This window comes from Aythya fuligula, chromosome 1 (genome assembly GCF_009819795.1).
Source record: "Aythya fuligula isolate bAytFul2 chromosome 1, bAytFul2.pri, whole genome shotgun sequence".
NCBI classification, from domain to species: domain Eukaryota; kingdom Metazoa; phylum Chordata; class Aves; order Anseriformes; family Anatidae; genus Aythya; species Aythya fuligula.
In genome coordinates, this window is record NC_045559.1 from 138,849,328 (window position 1) to 138,866,934 (window position 17,607).

General features: G+C 38.7%; 1 protein-coding gene across 1 annotated transcript in view; it reads left to right on the top strand.

The window, feature by feature from the left end:
• Positions 1-17,607, top strand: part of TMEM131 (transmembrane protein 131) — a 97,028-nt gene that overhangs the window by 14,993 nt on the left and 64,428 nt on the right. Inside the window, 2 exon segments of the mRNA XM_032189050.1 lie at positions 4,475-4,536; positions 15,764-15,804. Of these exon segments, the coding sequence (XP_032044941.1) occupies positions 4,504-4,536; positions 15,764-15,804 (74 nt within the window). The 5' untranslated portion in view covers positions 4,475-4,503.

Genomic DNA, 17,607 nt, shown 5'->3' on the forward strand with positions numbered 1-17,607 from the left:
ACAGAAAATGAAACAGTATTTTTAGCATTTGCTGTTGCTTATTTTATCTATTCAGTCAATACTAACCTACTGTCTGAAAGGAAGAAAACAGGATCCACAAGCTGGAAGCTGCAAAGCTTGACCCTGCAATCATGTCATGTCCTAGTAGTGAGAGTGACAGATACTGTAAGGGATTCTCCTGAATCCCTTAAATTTGCTTTCTGGGGTGCTTTAAAGGATACAGGCTGTCTGTTTCGAGAGATCTGTGTCTACCTTTTAGAGAATACTCTGGCATAGGCAAGGAGGAAAGGAGACTGATTCTTCTGGCCTTGAAATACGTGGATTTGAATATTCATCCCTTTTTTTCTTTGGGCCCTGAACCTGCTAATAACACTTAACTTTGACTAATAACTATTAATCAGGCTTCAGGGCTTCAGCTGCCTGGAGGGTCAGGAAGAAATGATTTTCCTAATGCGTAATTTGGCTTCTTGGCTGCTGATTTGCGCCGTGGCGGATCATGCCGTGACAGCTGAAATGCTTCCTACCCCAAATGTTATGTTGTGCCCCTCTCACAGCAGTTGCCAGGCATGTGGCAGGGGTGGCTGAAGAGGCACAGTCAGCAGTTCTTATCGTGCTGCAGTTCACTCTGCCACAGTAGTAGGATATGTTTGCCTTTTGTATTAGAGACTGGCTGCGATATTAGGCTGATTACGGGGCGCAATGGTATCAGCACAGACTTTGAGAAGGAGTTTTTCCAGGAGAAGTTGTCGAGGACTCTGTAGGAGCAGCCCTCTTCCTCTGTAGTGTGGGGAATGGTTCACCTAATGCAGCGTGCCCAGATGATCTCACACTTAATTGCTGGCAGAGTCCTTTGGCATTGGTAATAGCCTATTCTCCACTGGTGACATACATATTTTGTATAAAGGGACAGAAAAGGCTATTTTTGGGCTTCCACTGCCTTGCGAACTTGTTTAGCTCAGGTATTGCAAGTCCAAGTGGTGAGCAGCTGCTTCTAATTCTGGAAGGGGCACGTACCCAGAAGGAAGCGTGCTGCTACTCTGGCAAATGTCTGAAGAAGCCTTTGTCCCCACTGTGGGCCATGTCGGGCAGTTTGAGAGCTGCTCATACTGGGGTTTGGGCGATCCTTTGACTCACCTGTGGAGGTTTTTTAAAATGTAATTGTTTTTGCCTCATTTGAATGAGGTGACTTGTTGCTTCAGCCTGAATTCGGAGTCGGTTGCAAAACCGAGCTTTCATCTCGCGAAGGTGAAGGTATTTACGTGTCGTTTCCTTGCTCTGATGAAATCACTGATAAAGTACCAACAGAAGCTTGAAAGTTAGCTTAAAACAAAGTAAAAGGTATAACCGCAGAAACTGCTTCGTGATCTGCCTTCAGAAGCAACTGCTGTGAAATGGCAAGCAGCCAAGCTTTGCAGTGCCTCTGACTTCACCTGGCACCGTCACCTGCCCTAGGAAAACAGTTCTCAAATGATACAATGATGAATGGCACTTCTATTTAACAGTGTCATCCGCTCAAAATGGTCTGCAACATCTGCTGCTTTGTTCGTAAGGTACACCGAAGGTGAAATAACAGTGGAGTGGCTGAGAAAAGTGTTTGCAGAAGGGCTGCCTGCATTTGAGCTGCTCAAGTGTAGTACCTACAGTGTATTGTATTTAAAATAGAGGGAAAAAATCCTCATGGCAAATATTAAGAGAAAATATTAAGAATTTGTAATTTGATGTAAAAATGTACATATGAAGAAGTAACTTATTTAAATTTTACTGATTGATGATAGAAATAGAAAAAGCTGTTTTCTAATTATTATTTTTCCCACCTGATGTCGCAGTCACATTCTGCGTATTATTCATCTCTGGAGCTGAAAGCTAGAAAACTAAAGGAATACCAACAAGCCCAACCTCAGAGGTACAATTCCTGTTCACTGTTAGGAAAGGGGTGCTCATATTGTTTTATGAAACTGTTGCTATTAAACTTATTTTCAATGTTGTATGTTAGAAAACACCAGCTCGTTCTGGATGTCTCCCTAAGTTAAAAGTGGAGAATTTTCCCTCTGTATCAGCTAATCCGTAGCTTGGATTTTTTGCTGGGAGGATTGGCATGGCTTTTCTGTGAAATCCCGATCAACTGTCGTACTTGGGTTTTAAACATAATGTGTCAGAGCTTCACTCTTTCTGTGATCCAACTCTTGTATAGGTTTTTGGGTGATTTTAAAGACAAAAATAAACAGTGACATAAATGTCGATTCAACCGGCAATGCACATACAAGAATCCTCTTGTTCTTTGTTTTTCAGATTAAACTTTAAACTGACAGATCTGCTCCAGTAATTTAAGTTTTAAAAGCCCGGATCCTGATGAACTCTAGGACTTGATATTATAACAGCTGTTAAAATGCTGTTTTGTTCTGGTGTGTGTGTATTTTTTCCCCCCCTGCATTCTGTATAGTTCTTCAATATAAAGGATTGACAAATACCCCAATTCTTACCTTAAGGATGCCTTTTGTTTGTTTTGAAAGTTATTAAGGTAATGATAAATACACAAAATTGTAAGTTACTGCTGACATGATGACTAGTCCTGCTCATGCCACTGTTATACGCCTGGTGTGCAGTGCATTCCTTCATAGCCAGAGCCCGCCTCTCCCTCTACCATGATTTTCACCCTCCGGCATGAGCTGGGGCTGCGTCCTCAGTGTGGCCTCACTCAGCTTCACAATTCTGAAGCTTGAAAAATAACGTGTAATAAAGACATTGTGTTGTTTTGGGGCGTTGTATTTTTGCTTTTGTTTTGCATAAAAGAGGCTTGGAGGTGGCAGCAGCAATCTTTGGTTGATGTTAACTTTTACTTTTGAACATATGAAATCAAGGTGCAGGAGCCGTGTACTTTCTAGGAGGATGTATCAGAGTACAGGAGGAGCTAGGGACCTGAAATAGGATGTGCAAATGTGGATATGTTAAGTAGCATTTGAAAACAATGCATATTTTGTTTTTTCTTGTAAAATATCAGAGACGAATGGCAATGTTGGTGACCTTATAATTGTAATTGTTAGAACACTGACTTTAAAGGGGGAGATGAAGATTCAAATCCCCCTTTTTTTTGGACTGTGATTGCAGTAACATCTTCTGGAAGCACACAGTGTGCTTCTGTGAACTGGAAACCTTCAGCTTCTTCCTGTTGAAGCTGTGCCTCTTTGCAGAGAGCTGTGTGTTCTCGCTCTCTAAACTTCATCAAACTTAATTTTAAAGACAGTTATGAAAAAGGATGGTAGAAGAGAGTATGAGTTATTTATATGGAGGGGTTATTTATTTATTTATTTATTTTACTTTTCTGGCTTGAGGTTGTTACTGTATTTTATCTCAAAGACTTGTGATTTGTATGTGAGGGGCATAGTCTTTTGAGGGGTAAAACTGGGATCTCTTTGAACTGCTTTCTTCTCTAACCATGTTCATTCTTGTACAGCTTATTATATTTTACAGGAAGGGCAATGCCCTTATTTCTTTGTCTTTCAAAGAAAACAGCATTCCCTACAGAGAGGAATTGAGCATTCCCTTTTCAGAGGAATTGAGAACAATTACTTAACCAAACATTTAGAGGAAGTGAGTGGAGGAGGAATGCTAAATTTGTGTATCCTATATGTGACCGAGGCATGAGCTTTCCATTGACTTGAGTCATGTGGAAGTTCTTGGTACAAATATTTCTAAACTTGCAAATTTTATTATGTTACTGTCAAGATGGGGAGAGTTGTTGCTTTCTTGAGGATTAGGAAACAATGTGAACAAGGTTTTCCAGATGTACAGTTAAGACTTTTAGATGTAAGGATTACGAAACTGAAATGCCATTTCTAAGTGTCAGAATTCAGCATGGCCTTAAGTGCATTAAACTTCTTTAGGTACCCCATCGTTCATACCAGCCAAAATACTGAATTGGCATCATATAGCTGATCTTTTAAGGGAACCTAGAAGAAATTGTTCACTTTGAAGTTAAGCATTGTTGTGCTAAAAGACTGATCTACAAAGTGTGTTGCTTATTAATGTGACCATCGTGGAGCTCTCAGATAATTAATATCATAAGCTTGTGTTTGCTGATTTGTTAAACTCTGCATTCATATTTTGGGTCGTCAATTAGAGGGAATGGCCTCAAGTTGCGCCAGGGGAGGTTCAGGCTGGCAATGAGACATTTCTGCTCAGAAGGAGCAGTCAGGCACTGGGACGGGTTGCCCAGGGAGGTGGTGGAGTCACAGTCCCTGGGGGTGTTCAGGGAAAGGTTGGACGTGGTGATTGGGGACATGGGTTAGTGGGTGACATTGGTGATAGGGGGGTGGTTGGACCAGATGATCTTGGAGGGCTTTTCCAACCTTAATGGTTCTGATCTTATTTAAAAAACAAGGTACTGCAGATTTTAGATGTGTGATTCTTGTTAATAACAAGATGTTTTTTTTTTTTCTGTTAAGTAACTTTATTTTTTTTTTGTCTTTCTTTATAGCTTTCATCCAGTCGGATGGCATAATAGAAATGCTACGTTTTGATGAAGGAGACCTATTGCAGGTATGTATTCAGAGTAAATGATCTAAATTAACAGTGTTGCACCATCTCCTTCTTGATGGCTGTTTTTTTGAAACTCATGGGTAAGCATTTTTTTTGAAGACAGATAAACATGGAACTTCAGCTAGTCCAAAAACTTCTTGGCCTTCCAGGTTTATTTTCAACAGTATGCACTGGTGTGTCCAGAGGCTCTCATACCCTGGTCTTATGTCAGGAAACTGATGGAGCTTACCACAAGTTTTGTCTGGTCAGCTTGTTCAGGTTTCCCTTTTATTTTTAATTCCACCCACCGCCCCTGGAAAGCTGGATATTTCCTTGTGTTTAAGGTTCATCTTGATATAAAGTCATGATTCAGTTGGATAGTGCAGGTAGAGGAATTGGGAGACATTACAGGATTCCTTAATGTAAATGTAGACCTTGGCACCAAGTCACCACCAGGTTTAAAGAAAGTTCACATCAATGAAGAGAGGTGACTGCTGTTGCAAATACTATCTTGTCTGTTTTGTCATGTGCCAAAAGAAAGCTGACAAGAATGGCAGCACTACACCTGAAAAATACATAACTTTAATAGAATATGTACTAAAACTTTGAGATGGTGATAAATGTTGGGTTGAAAGACATAGCAGCATGGCTTAATGCTTTTGAGTTACTGAGTTTTGAAGTTCTGTTGACTAGAATTTCATGAGTACGCCCTGTGGATAGTATGTATGGTGAGAATGTTTTGTTAAAATTCCTTGATGATGTTAGCTGTAGTAGGTGAAAGGGAGGAGAGAAGATTTATGGGGAGGGGAGAACAGCCAACAACAGTAATTGTTTAAACAATTAACATGTGTCAGTCAGGTGACTGTGTTTAACTTCATTAGTTAGTATTTGATTTACAGTTCCTATCTCCTGTCTAGTCCAGAAGAGTCTACAAATGTGAAAGGTGTGTAGTTTTGGGTTCATGATGTGATTATTTATTTCGGAGTTGTGAGGGCTCCCCACACCCCCATCTAATTTCTTAAGTTGTGGGTTTTTTTCCTCTTCTACTGCTTGGCCTTTAATATTAGTAAGTCAAAAATAACTTATTTCAGGTTTTAAGATTATACTGTGCAAGGGTAAGATCCTTCAAATTGATCTAAACTGACAATTGAAAAGGTTACAGACAAAAAATAAAACATCACCAAAAAAGCCACCCCAAAATCAGGTCCCTAATCAAATAGTTATCTCTCACACACTAAATACATTCTCTACTAGATACATACATAGGCTTATTTTTGGACTTAGAGTAGAATGGTGGAAACTTTCCAAACAGTGGTTATGGTCTCAATTACTGCATTTTTGACTCAATATTTCTTTAACTTGCATGGAAATATCACATATCAGTATAAATATATAAGAAAAAAATCACTAGGCTTAGCTGCTTTTCTGTTGCATACTTGATTAGAATATATTTTGCTTGACAAGAGTGGCTTAATAAAAATGACTGACAGTTGTTGGCCCAATTTTTGAGATGAAAAGGATGTAGTTAATTCAGCTATCTACATTTTAGGCATTTTTTTTCCACAGGACTCCTTACTTAACTAATTAAAATTAATCTTACAGATTTTGAAATTTATTTATTTATTAGCACATTTAATTGCTGTAGCTCTCAAAACTAGGATGGTGCTGCTGTGAACCACCTCAATAATTGATTTAAAAATGAGAAGGAAAAGTAAAATGAATTGTTAATCGTTCTGACTTTATTGCAACAGTGAAAAGTTAGTTTAAATATGAGGGTGGAACAGTCAAACACTGACAGTGTAAACTTTGCAGTGCTTTGGATTGCATTTGGCTTCCACTTTTCCTAATACATCACTGAATATTTAATTTAAAACACAGCAAGAGACAAAAAATTTAATAATTGGTTCATACGTTAGATATTATGTTATTAATTACTTACGGCTTTTAGGCCAAAAATTCTTACATAATTAAAGCCAGTTCCTTTTAAACAGACTGATACAGCGTGTTTTCTGTAGCTTACAATTTATTTCCTTTTCTGTCAATTTTAAGATGGTGACCTCTTGTGACTACCTAGTGCAGTTAAGAAATAAGACCAGAGCAAATTTGTTGCTGTAAAAACAGATTTATATATTGGGAACAGCAGTTCCTAAAGTTTTAATCCTACTGCATGTCATTGAATGTTTCTTTTTTAGTCTTTCTGTAATTTCTCACAAATGTCTCTTGATTCTACATCATCCATCATTGCAGAGTAAATACAGTGACATACTAGTAAGTATTAGACATCAGCTACTGTCTAGTTGTTATGTGACCTTCAAATTATTTTTTTAAATATCAAAAATAATTGTGCATAAAGCAAATAATATTCAATAAATGATAGCGTCTAAGCCATCTCCAATCTTGGTTTACTTTTCTATCATTGGAGAATTTGGTATCCCTTCAGCCAAAGCAGGCCTTCTTCTTGTTTGAAGGAATTGTTTTCTAAATAAGGGGCTTTCTAATCAAGGGCTGGGTCCTGCATAATTTGTTAGGAATTGCTGTCACCTCTCTCCATTTAAGAGTATATCCTCTTGATACTGTTTCTGTACTTACTGGAACTAGGTACTATTGTCAAACATTCATTGCATGTTATGAAACCAATCACATTTTAGACTTCTCTTTTCAAAAATAAGCAAAATGCATTGGGAAAATTGTGCTTGACCAGACTGACTTAAAGTGATTCAAGTTATTGAAAAGGTATTTTTCTTTTACATATTTAAGTAAATCACTTGCATTTAGTAAAAATGAAGTGGCAATGGAAATGTCATTAGTTAATGCTAATGGGTAACTGTAGCAAAGTGAAGACTACCTTTGAGGGTGGGCTACCAGTACATGGATTAGATGGATTAGAGTTCTCCATTTCAGAATCATCTGGGTAGGAAAAGACCTTTAAGGTCACTAAGTCCAACCATCTACCGAGTCCCACCACTAAACCCTGTCCATTAGCGCCACATCTATATGTCTCTTAAATACCTTCAGGGATGGGGACTCCACCACTTTGCTGGGCAGCCTGTTCCAATGCTTGACCACCTCCTCTGTGAAGAAATTCTTCCTGATACCCAGTCTAAACCTGCCCTGGCACAACTTGAGACCATTTCCTTGGGTTCTATCACTTGTACCTGAGAAAAGAGACCAGCATCCTTCTCACTGCAACCTCCTTTCAGGTAGCTGTAGACACCAATGAGGTCTCCCCTCAGCTTCCTCTTTTCGAGCCCCAGTTCCCTCAGCCACTTCTCATAAGTCTTGTTTTCCTGTCCCTTCACCAGCTTCTCTGCTCTTCCCTGCCCACACTTGAGCAACTCGGTGACCTTCTTGTAGTGAGGGGCCCCAGACTGTGCACAATATTCAGGTTGAACACAATATTCCACCAAGTAGCCTTAACAGAGCAATAGCGAGAACTTTATTCTCTAACATACATGCTTAAAGGTTTATGTCTGAATAAATTTGTTACTTCTGCCTATGGATCTAATGGGAGAACTTCCTTCTGCCATCTTTGGTTCACGTAATTCAGTCCCCTTAAGAACCCAACAATTTTTTTGAACTCTTGAAGTAATTTATTTAGATCCGGAGCATTGCATAAGAATTTTATTAATGCAAATTGTCTTCTGCTCAATACAAGATTCTCCTTAATTTATACCCGGAGGTTTCTTCAGTAGTAGGCAATTTGCAGAAGTCTGTTTAATTGGTTGGCACTTCGCAGCCATAGATTTCATTGAAGTGGACCTCAGGAGATCACCTGGTACTTTATTTGGGTAGTGTTGTGAGTAGATGGACTGCCCTTGGCGCAGATGCTTCTCTCCCCTGTTGTTAAAACCTCCAGTGAAGTAATGTTCACAGGCTTCCCTAAGTACATATGTTTCATACCTAAGTTAATTTTGCTTTTCTTTTATTTCTAATACATATTTGAGTTGATTTTTTTTCCTGCCTCTTTGTTATGGTCATTTTGTACTAAAAATACCTATAGCTTATTTATACAGAATTCTAAAAACACCGGGTCGCTTTCTTTAGTGCTCAGGCAAATAGGAATCCAGTACTTGAGGCATGGCACTTAATCAGGGCATTAATGATTTGAGGTTTTGCAAAAGGACAAAGTAGTTGCTTCCCTGCATAATAACACTTGTTTTAATAATTCCAAATGAGATGTACATTTTCAACAGCATCTTGTGTGCTCATGTAGTTTGCATTTCACTGAGTTCAGACACATTCTTTCTTTAGAACTACTGCTTAGGCAGTTATTCCCAGTTTTATATTTGAGCTCTCCTTCAGCAGAATTTCACCTTGTCAGTCTCAGGCCCCCCTTCAGTGCCTCATCCAGACCTGACAGATGCTTCCAGCCCCTCTGACTGATGTCATCTGCAAATATTAGGAGTGCTGATATAACTTATTAAAAGTAACAATTGCAGTTATCCTTTCATGTGAAGGTAACACACAGCCTAACTTTTTGAGGAATGTATTGTGAAAAGTAAACTGTAATGCAAAATTTGTGTTTCAGAACAAAGTTTTCATTTGCTCTTAGATTGACCTGGGAAACAGCCTTTTGTGAACTATTTATCATGAGATCTCTTGCCATAGTTATCTCACATTTCCAGCATAATAGTGAGTGATCTTCCACTGAGGATAAGCGCTTGGAAAGTAATTCTTGTTATATTCTTACAAGGAAAAAGGAAAATGGTAGAACTCTCATTTTCAAATTGTCTGATACGAAATACTTCATTCGTTATACTTAAGATTATCACAGTAAGGATATGAAATGCCCCTACTTTATTTATTTATTTTTTTTTACAGGTTAACTCCTAGAATTTTTTTCACTGCTATTTGCTCGTATTGTGGAATAGCTGAGATAGCAAGAGAGAATGGTGCGATATATATTGTTAATACGTATTTGCTAAACTTGTTAATTTGATAAACTGCTATGAACTGTTAGTCACAAAAGCTGGTAATCGGAAGCACAACTGTCCTTAAAATCAAGTAGAGAGAACCGTAATGTGACTTGCAGTGGCTTTGACATGAGGAAGCTGAATACTAAGGGGCTCAGTTACATGCATGGAAATCAGCATTGCTATTGCTTGCTGGAGGAATTTCAATATTTTCCGCAGGATCTGTACTTCATTCGTTATGACATGGTAAATCTAGAATTATTACCTCAACAGAAGTGGCAACCGTTTGGTTCTGGTATATTGGTGACTAGATTCACGTGTAAAATGGAAATATTTTTTTTATTACCTCAGATTTTCACATTGTATGTTGACTTAAAACATGGTTTTGACATGATCTGCATTAATATTCATATAGCCCAACTGCTAAGATAGAGGCTGCATAAGTGGACAAAAAAAAGCACGTGGAAAGTTTGCTGGACTCTTGACCTCTCTGAGTGTGCTCTGCAGTACAAAGTTCTGCCGGCAGTCAGTTGTGTGATGTTCCTTGGAGCTTGATATTTATGACAGTGCTGCCTAACATCGTCTTCATCAACCTGGATGATGGGGGAGAGAGCAGTGAGTAAGTTTGTGGATGCTGCCAAATTGTGCGAAGTAGTTGATACGCTGGAAGAAGGCAGGGCTGCCATTCAGAGGGACTTGCAGCTGGAACGGAATAACACCATGCAACACAACTGGATGGGTCCTGGTAGAAAACAAGATGAACAGAAGTCAGCCATGTGCCCTTGTTGAAAAGAAGGCCAACTGCCTGCTGCATGAACAAAAAGGGAGCCAGCAGATAAGGGATGTGATTTCCCCTGTGCTGCCCCACAAGGGCAGCGTGCACTTGACAGAGTCAGACTTTGCACAGTGGAAGGATGAGCAGCATTGGACACGGGTTGCAGCGTGGGAGATTCCAAACTGATGTGAGGGGAAAAAGGCTTTTTTCCTGAGGCTGATCAAACGCTGGACTAGGTTACTCAAAGAAATTGTAGGAATTTTGTCTTTGTAGATATTTACAACCCAGTGGCCGAAAGCTGTGAGTGACCTGCATTAACTGGACCTCTTCTGAGCTGGGGATTGGACTAGCTGGCCTCTGGAGCTCCATTTCAATGCTTGTGATATTACAAAAAGAACAGCCATCATCTCAGTTCTTCACCATTGCTTATGAGTAGCTGATGTCCCTCTGCTCCTTTAACGGGAAAAAAAAAAAAAAGGCAGTTTCTTCTTGTGCAGGAAGAATTGCCATCCCCAGGCTTTAGTTTAAAAAATCATTAATTGCAGACCAGGAGCCAGTGACTGCTGTAAAGCCACTGTCAATAAGCATGTGTTGCATCAGCTAAAGTCAACTGATGCTTTTTGTTTCTTTCTCTGAGTTTGGGTCATGAAAGTGCATGGCAGGAATGACTCATGCTCAGTCCACTTTCAGCTACTTCCCATATCACAGCAGTCTGTGGTTTGTTTTTTTTTTTTTTTTACATTACCTTAAGCAAGATATTCATCAATAATTTTATTTTAATTATCCTACTACTTGCCATAGAGCTGATGAATGCAGCAATGAAGACTTAAGGTGCCACCTGTGTATCAGTTTTGTAGTTGTCTCAGCATTTAGTTGCAATCAGCACGTAGCTCTGCTATGAGTAGAAACCTGCCCTACTATAAGATAAAAATATTTTGAATCTTTACAGAAAAAGGAACCTGGAAGGAGGTAGGAATACAGAAAGGTTTTGTAGTAGAGAATTTCACGTTAAAGAAATACGTTTGGTGTCCAGAAACCTTAGGTCTTGATCAAGAGCTTTTTTCCACTTGTTCCCTACCCCCCTTCACCCTTTTTTAACCTTGTTCAAGACATTAGGGCTTTAATTCATTTGTCTAAACATAGGTAACCGGTGCTATTTGAGATGCCCTGGACTATCCAGGACATCTACGTGGACGTGGCAGATAATGGCACAGGGCATAGGGGAAACCGGGCACCCTTCCGGACTGTCAGCCTGCGACCAGGCACGTTGCCATGGGACGTTGATCTCCAGCGGCAGCAGAGGCCTATGTTTAGATAACTGAATGTAGTGTTAGGTAATGTGACCTCTTACCAAGAACTGAAGAATAGCAGTTATAACAACCCGGTGAGATAGTAAAATTGGGTGGTGGTTGGGTTTTGTGGATTGTTTTGTTTTTCCAGCTACAGTTAACCCCCTTGTTTAGAGGCAGCATTCAGGCTGTAAGGTCTGTTTTTTTTTCGACTCTTTTTGTATGCCAGACAGTTGTCCTGGATCATCCCACAACTGTTACTGAGTTTGGAAGGCATGGTTTCAGGTACAGATTCTCTGTGCAAAATCTTTTTTTGAGGGTGTAAGCCCCTGCAGGCAAGCTGTTCCAAGTATTGAAACCATTGATCAATGCCTTCAAATTTTTCAGTCCATTTCCAAGACTTGAACGCAGGCTTTTTTGGGGTAGGAGGATTTCAAAGCCCATAGTACTGATCGTTCCCTCTCCCACTTCATTATCCTACTCAGTTGTATATCTTCTACTGCTTTTCTCATGCTGACCTTATTTTTTTGTTGTTAGGCAGTCAGCTGGATCTGAAAACTATTCCAATTGTATTTTTCCCCTATAATTTAGTTTATAAGATCCATTGAAATACTAATAGTGTTCAAATGCAGCTTTCTGGATCTGTACTAAGCTTGCCATTGCAAGGTACTGTTTTATTATTTGTAGTGCTTCTCCTGTACAGATAAGATGTAATATATTTTTCCTATAAATCACTTTCTTGTACTGCTGTATTATAGGTCTATCCTCTGCAGCAGGAAAGAAAAAGCTGTATTTATTAAAAAGGTTAATTTATAGTTCTTTTTACCTGAAAAACCAGCAGTACGCAACAAAACATTCACTTTATACACTTTATATAATGGATTGATCTGATTCACTGTTTCAGTTCTTGGTATTTGTTTAACAGTTTTTGGAAAGGGGGTGTAGTTTTCACACAGGAAACATAGCGTGCCAGACTGCAACATAGTAAATCCATGATTTTGCTTGAATATCAAATAAGAGTAATTTAAAACATGTAATGCAGCGCATTTGTATGTTTTTGTTTACTGCAAGACTATAAAGATTGACATGTAATAAAAATGAGTGATAATTATAGAAACTGCCACATGAGATTTATTTTTGGTTTAGTTCCATGATGCTATGGTTAAGCTGATGAGCTGCTGAAGTTGGTATGCTGTGTCTTTGCTCTTGATTGATCTGGATTTCAAGCCCCCAAAAAGTCACTGAAATCAATTTGTCATTTTGTTGTATTTAACAGACATTTTTAAGGAAAAAAAAAGCTTCATAAGCATGAGTCTTCAGTATATTTTTACTTCGTGCTTCTAATTTAAAGAAGATATTTGAAACGTTTCAAACTTAAGATGCCCTGCCAAAATGATTTGTCACTTTAAACTTGATGTACAGACTAATATTTTCATGGCAGATCTGTAGTTACAGAATATAGGAGGGAAAACTTGTGTGTAAAATCAGCCAGAGAATTTAACTCCCAATAGTTAACTACAGCTCTAGCTGTGCAGTAGTTCAGCTATTGTTAATGATGTGTATTTCCATTTGTTCCTCTATGTTCTTGAGTTAAATTTAGTTTCCACTACTTTCTGTCTAAAAGTTGACCTGTGTGGGGTCTTAAGCTAAGACTAGTATTAGGGAATAGTGGCCACCAGTCACAATGCTTAAGAGAGTAGATAACAGACAACTTCCTCTCCCAAATAGTCAAAAACATGCTCTCTTGCTAGAGCCAAAGCTAGTTGTCAGGGATGGGGCAGTGTTGGTAGCAACTATTTTGATTGCCCTGTCACAGGATCTGAGCCTGTTGGCTCCGTCGTCTGACTGTTAGGTAAGTGCTAATAGTTTAATGATGTGCTTTAGTTATGAAGCTTACTTAATTTCTAAAGAAAAATCAACTATTGGAAGGAAGTTGTTATTTAATTAGGGTTAATAATGCACTTTCAAGGACACTGGTAAGGATTTGGTCCTTGTTGTGAATCAAGCATTATTTTTGTGAAGTAAATTATTATTAGTAGTAATTGTAAAGTTTCTTAAGCGTCTCCAAAAAGCAAAATAAAATATAGCTTCTTTAATTGTAGGTCTCTTCACACTTTCACGCTTTGGTATTTTTTAAAGGATTTTTATTTTCCTAGCAAAGAGAAGGACAGAAAGTGTAATTTGTAATTGAAATAGAAGTCAGTGGCCCAGCCAAGGGCGATGACTTCCCAAGGGCTATGACTTCAGTTCTGAAATGCAATATGAAAAAATTCCCATTCCCCTTGAGAACAGATATCCTTTTACTAGGAGTGTGAACTGTGTCAGGTGGGTCAAGGTGTGCACCATAGGCATTTATCAAACCTGTAACCTTTCTTTCCTTCTCCCAGAAGATTAATATTCTTGGGCTTAAACATAAATGGCATTTTTGAGAAGGACTGAAATCCTAAATTTGATCTTTGTACCCTATGGCAAGACAGAACTTCTTAAAAGTAGGTATCTTCATGGGAAGAGTAACTTGATATAATCTATCTGGATTTGTGCACAGCATTTTGCGCTATCCCATGTGACATCCTTCTCTCTAAATTGGGGAGACAGGTATTTGATGGATGGGCCACTCAATGAGTAGGGAATTGGCTGGATGGTCACACTCAAAGAGTTGTGGTCAATGGCTCAATGTCCAGGTGGAGATCAGTAATGAGTGGTGTTCCTCAGGGGTTGGTATTAGGACTGGCACTGTTTAACATATTTGTCAGTGACATGGACAGTGGGATCAAGTGCACCCTCAGTTAAGTTTGCAAAAGACTATCTGTGTGGTGCATTCAACATGCTGGAGGGAAGAGATGCCATCCAGAGGGACCTTGACAAGCCTGAGAGGTAGGCCTGCGTGGACCTCATGAAGTTCAACAAGGCCAAGTGCAAAGTCTTGCATCTGGGCTGGGGCAATTGTAAGCACAAATACAGGCTAGGTGGAGAACGGATTGAGAGCAGCTCTGAGGTGAAGGACCTGGGATGTTGGTTGATGAGAACCAGACCAGAAAGCCATCTGTATCCTGCACCATGTCAAAAGAAGTGTGGCCAGCAGGGTGAGGGAGGTGATTCTCTACCCTCTGCTTTGCTCTTGTGAGACCCCACCTGGAGTGCTGCGTTCAGCTCTGGGGCCCCCAGCACAAGAAGGACATGGATGTATTGGAGTGAGTCCAGAGGAGAGCCATGAGGATGATCAGGTGGCTGGAGCACCTTTCGGATGAAGACAAGCTGAGAGAGTTTGGGTTGTTAAACCTGGAGAAGAGAGACCTCATAGCAGCTTTCCAGTATTTAAATGTGGCCTAAAGGAAAGAAGGAGAAGGCATCTGAGTGTAGCGATATGACAAGGATAATGGCTTTAAACTAGAAGAGGGTAGGTTTATATTAGATATTAGAAAGAAATTCTTTACTGTCAGGGTGGTGAGGCCTTGGAACAGAGAAGCTGTGGATGTCCCATCCCTGAGGGTGTTCAAGGCCAGGCTGGATGGGGCTTTGGGCACCCTGGTCTGGTGGGAGGTGTCCCTTGGGAGAATGGGGGTTGGAATTAGATCTTCAATGTCCCTTTCAATCCTGTGATTTTTTCAATTCTATGATTTTAATGTTTCAAAGCGGACATTCCATACACAGCCTTCTTAACTAGCTGGGATTTCTTAGGCAAGTAAGGTTAAACTAGTTGGAATTTCTTAGAAAACCTAACCTCCTTCTTTTCAGGTAGTAACTGTAATGTCCAGTAGAGAGGTGGTAAAGTTGTATGAAGAAGAAAGGCTAGAAGATTGTTAGCTGCAAAGGACATTTAAGTTTCCTAATAATATCTTTGTTTTCTAGCTTGTTATATTACATCAGTATGATAATTGCTTGGCTGTTACTTGTTTTGTGTCTTTCTTGTAATATTTTTATTATGTCTATGGTAAGTTATTCGTTAGTTGTCTTTTTTTTTTTTTCTTTCTCTCAATTTTCATGTTTTTAGTTACTGCTTATCTCACAGTTCGTAGCAGTTCCTGTCACTGGAACTGTGGGTAGTTCTCATCTGGGGTGAAGTTGTCTTTGGATAGAAGCTGATGGCTTAATTTCTTCAAGTAAATAAGTGTAAAAAAGCCAATTTGCATTTTCTGCTCCAGATCAGAACTTCCTCTTTTGTCTTTCAAAATCTGATCTAATTACTTGTAACAGTTGCTTCCCCCCCCCCCCCCTCCCCCAGGAAGTATAATACTGTCAGTCTCTTCAATTATTTTTTTTTTCTGTTACAGACTGAGACAACTATAGGCCTCAGTTCATATCAACAGAAAAGGTAAGCATAATTGTCTGAAAGTTTAATGCAGACATCCTATTGTGAGATTGTTAATATTTTTTGTAAGAATAATGAAGTCACAGTGTAAACAAAAATCAAGTACAGATCTTGTAACCTTTCAATTATTTGTATTGTACAGAGAAAATTTTAAAAACAAAAATATTAGAAAATGTTTTACATTTAAAGTCCTTGTGTATAGAGAAAATGCCTTTGCTTAGATATTTCATTTCATGTCCTTTTGAACGTGTGAGGAAGGACACACCTTTTATGCATATAATATGATTCACTTGGTTTATTCATACTTGATAGGGGTTTTCTTGCTAATAGGAGGCTCCACTATTACACTGAAAATACCCATTGTATCTGTGTGAGTAATAGTATTTTTAATATTGAGAAGGCTAGGACAGCTAAATCACTTAGCATATGAAATAAGAAATTGAAGAATCAATAAGTTCAATTCTTTAATTCAGTTTATAATACATACCACAGAGTGGTTTTAAGTAAATAAAGAGGGGAGATAAACAGAGACTGCTTGTAGATTTTTGTATCATTTTACTGAACTTTTATTAAGAAAGGATTGGGTTTGTTTGCCTGTTTCTAAAGTTCTGGGGTCCTTTTGAGGAACAATTTTTATGTTACTTCCAATACTTTTCTTTTTCTTGCAAAGAACTTTGCATGTGTAGTATCAGAGAAGCAAAAGGGGCCTCTTCCTCCCCCTCCCCCCCATCCCTAATTTTTTTTCTGAAGACTCCTCAAACACTCCCTTGCATTTAATGGTATGCATTGAATGGCAATAATGAAGCATTTTTCTTATACAATAGCATTCAACAAGATGGGATGTACAACATAGCTATTTAAAGAAACACAGCTAGACTTTTTCACAGGCTGTTTCCATTTCTTCCCAAAGAAATCTAGGGGAAGGACTAAACTGTTTAATTTCAGAGGATTTAATGAAAAGTTCTTATTTTGGTATGTATATAGATCTAGGTTGCCTAAGTGTGAGTTTAAGAGCATCTCTTTGCAAGAAGTTTTGAAAAATCTTGGGGGGGGGGGGGGGAGGAACATTACTTCTTTCAATTTATACCTAAAAAGCCTTCATTCTATTTGTATCACTTGCTGCAAGACTCCGCTGCCTCCTGATTAGACATTGACATAAATCCTGTGATGTAAATCTTCTGTTTTGTATGAAAATATTGTAAGTTTTGGCTTACCTTGTATTAGATTTCTAAGTGAACTTGGAAAGCAGGGTAATAGAGGGAAAGAGCGAACATGAAAAATCTATGAGGATGTGGCAAGTCTTTCACTTCAGATGAAATTAAAATACAAGTTCACTTTATCTTTACTGTGATAATGTAAAAGAGAAGAGTTAATGTTATGTATTGAAATAAGGCACTTACTGCATATTTTAATCTGAAGCTTGAGGCAATTTCTGTATTATGGTAATGTAAATTTTGTCAAACTTGTATTATCCCAACTTCTCATTTGCTTTTTAATTAAAGAAGTTTGACTTAGTCAAAAAAGTCTGCATAAAACTTGAAAATTCTTGTTGCTGCACCTTCCCTACATCTTTCTTATTTCCTCCTCCCCAACAATGGAGGCTTCTCTCTGCCCTTCAGGACTTCTGCCTGTTCATTTCTTGCCTGTGAAGTCTCTCGGTTTAATCTTTCCACTTCATGCTGCAGCATAAATTTTCCACGTATGCTACAGCTGTAAGTGCTGCAATATGTCAGATTGCAAGGATGAAAACATGAATCAAGGAATAATGATGGAACTTATAACACCTGTGGTTAATGTATTTTATCT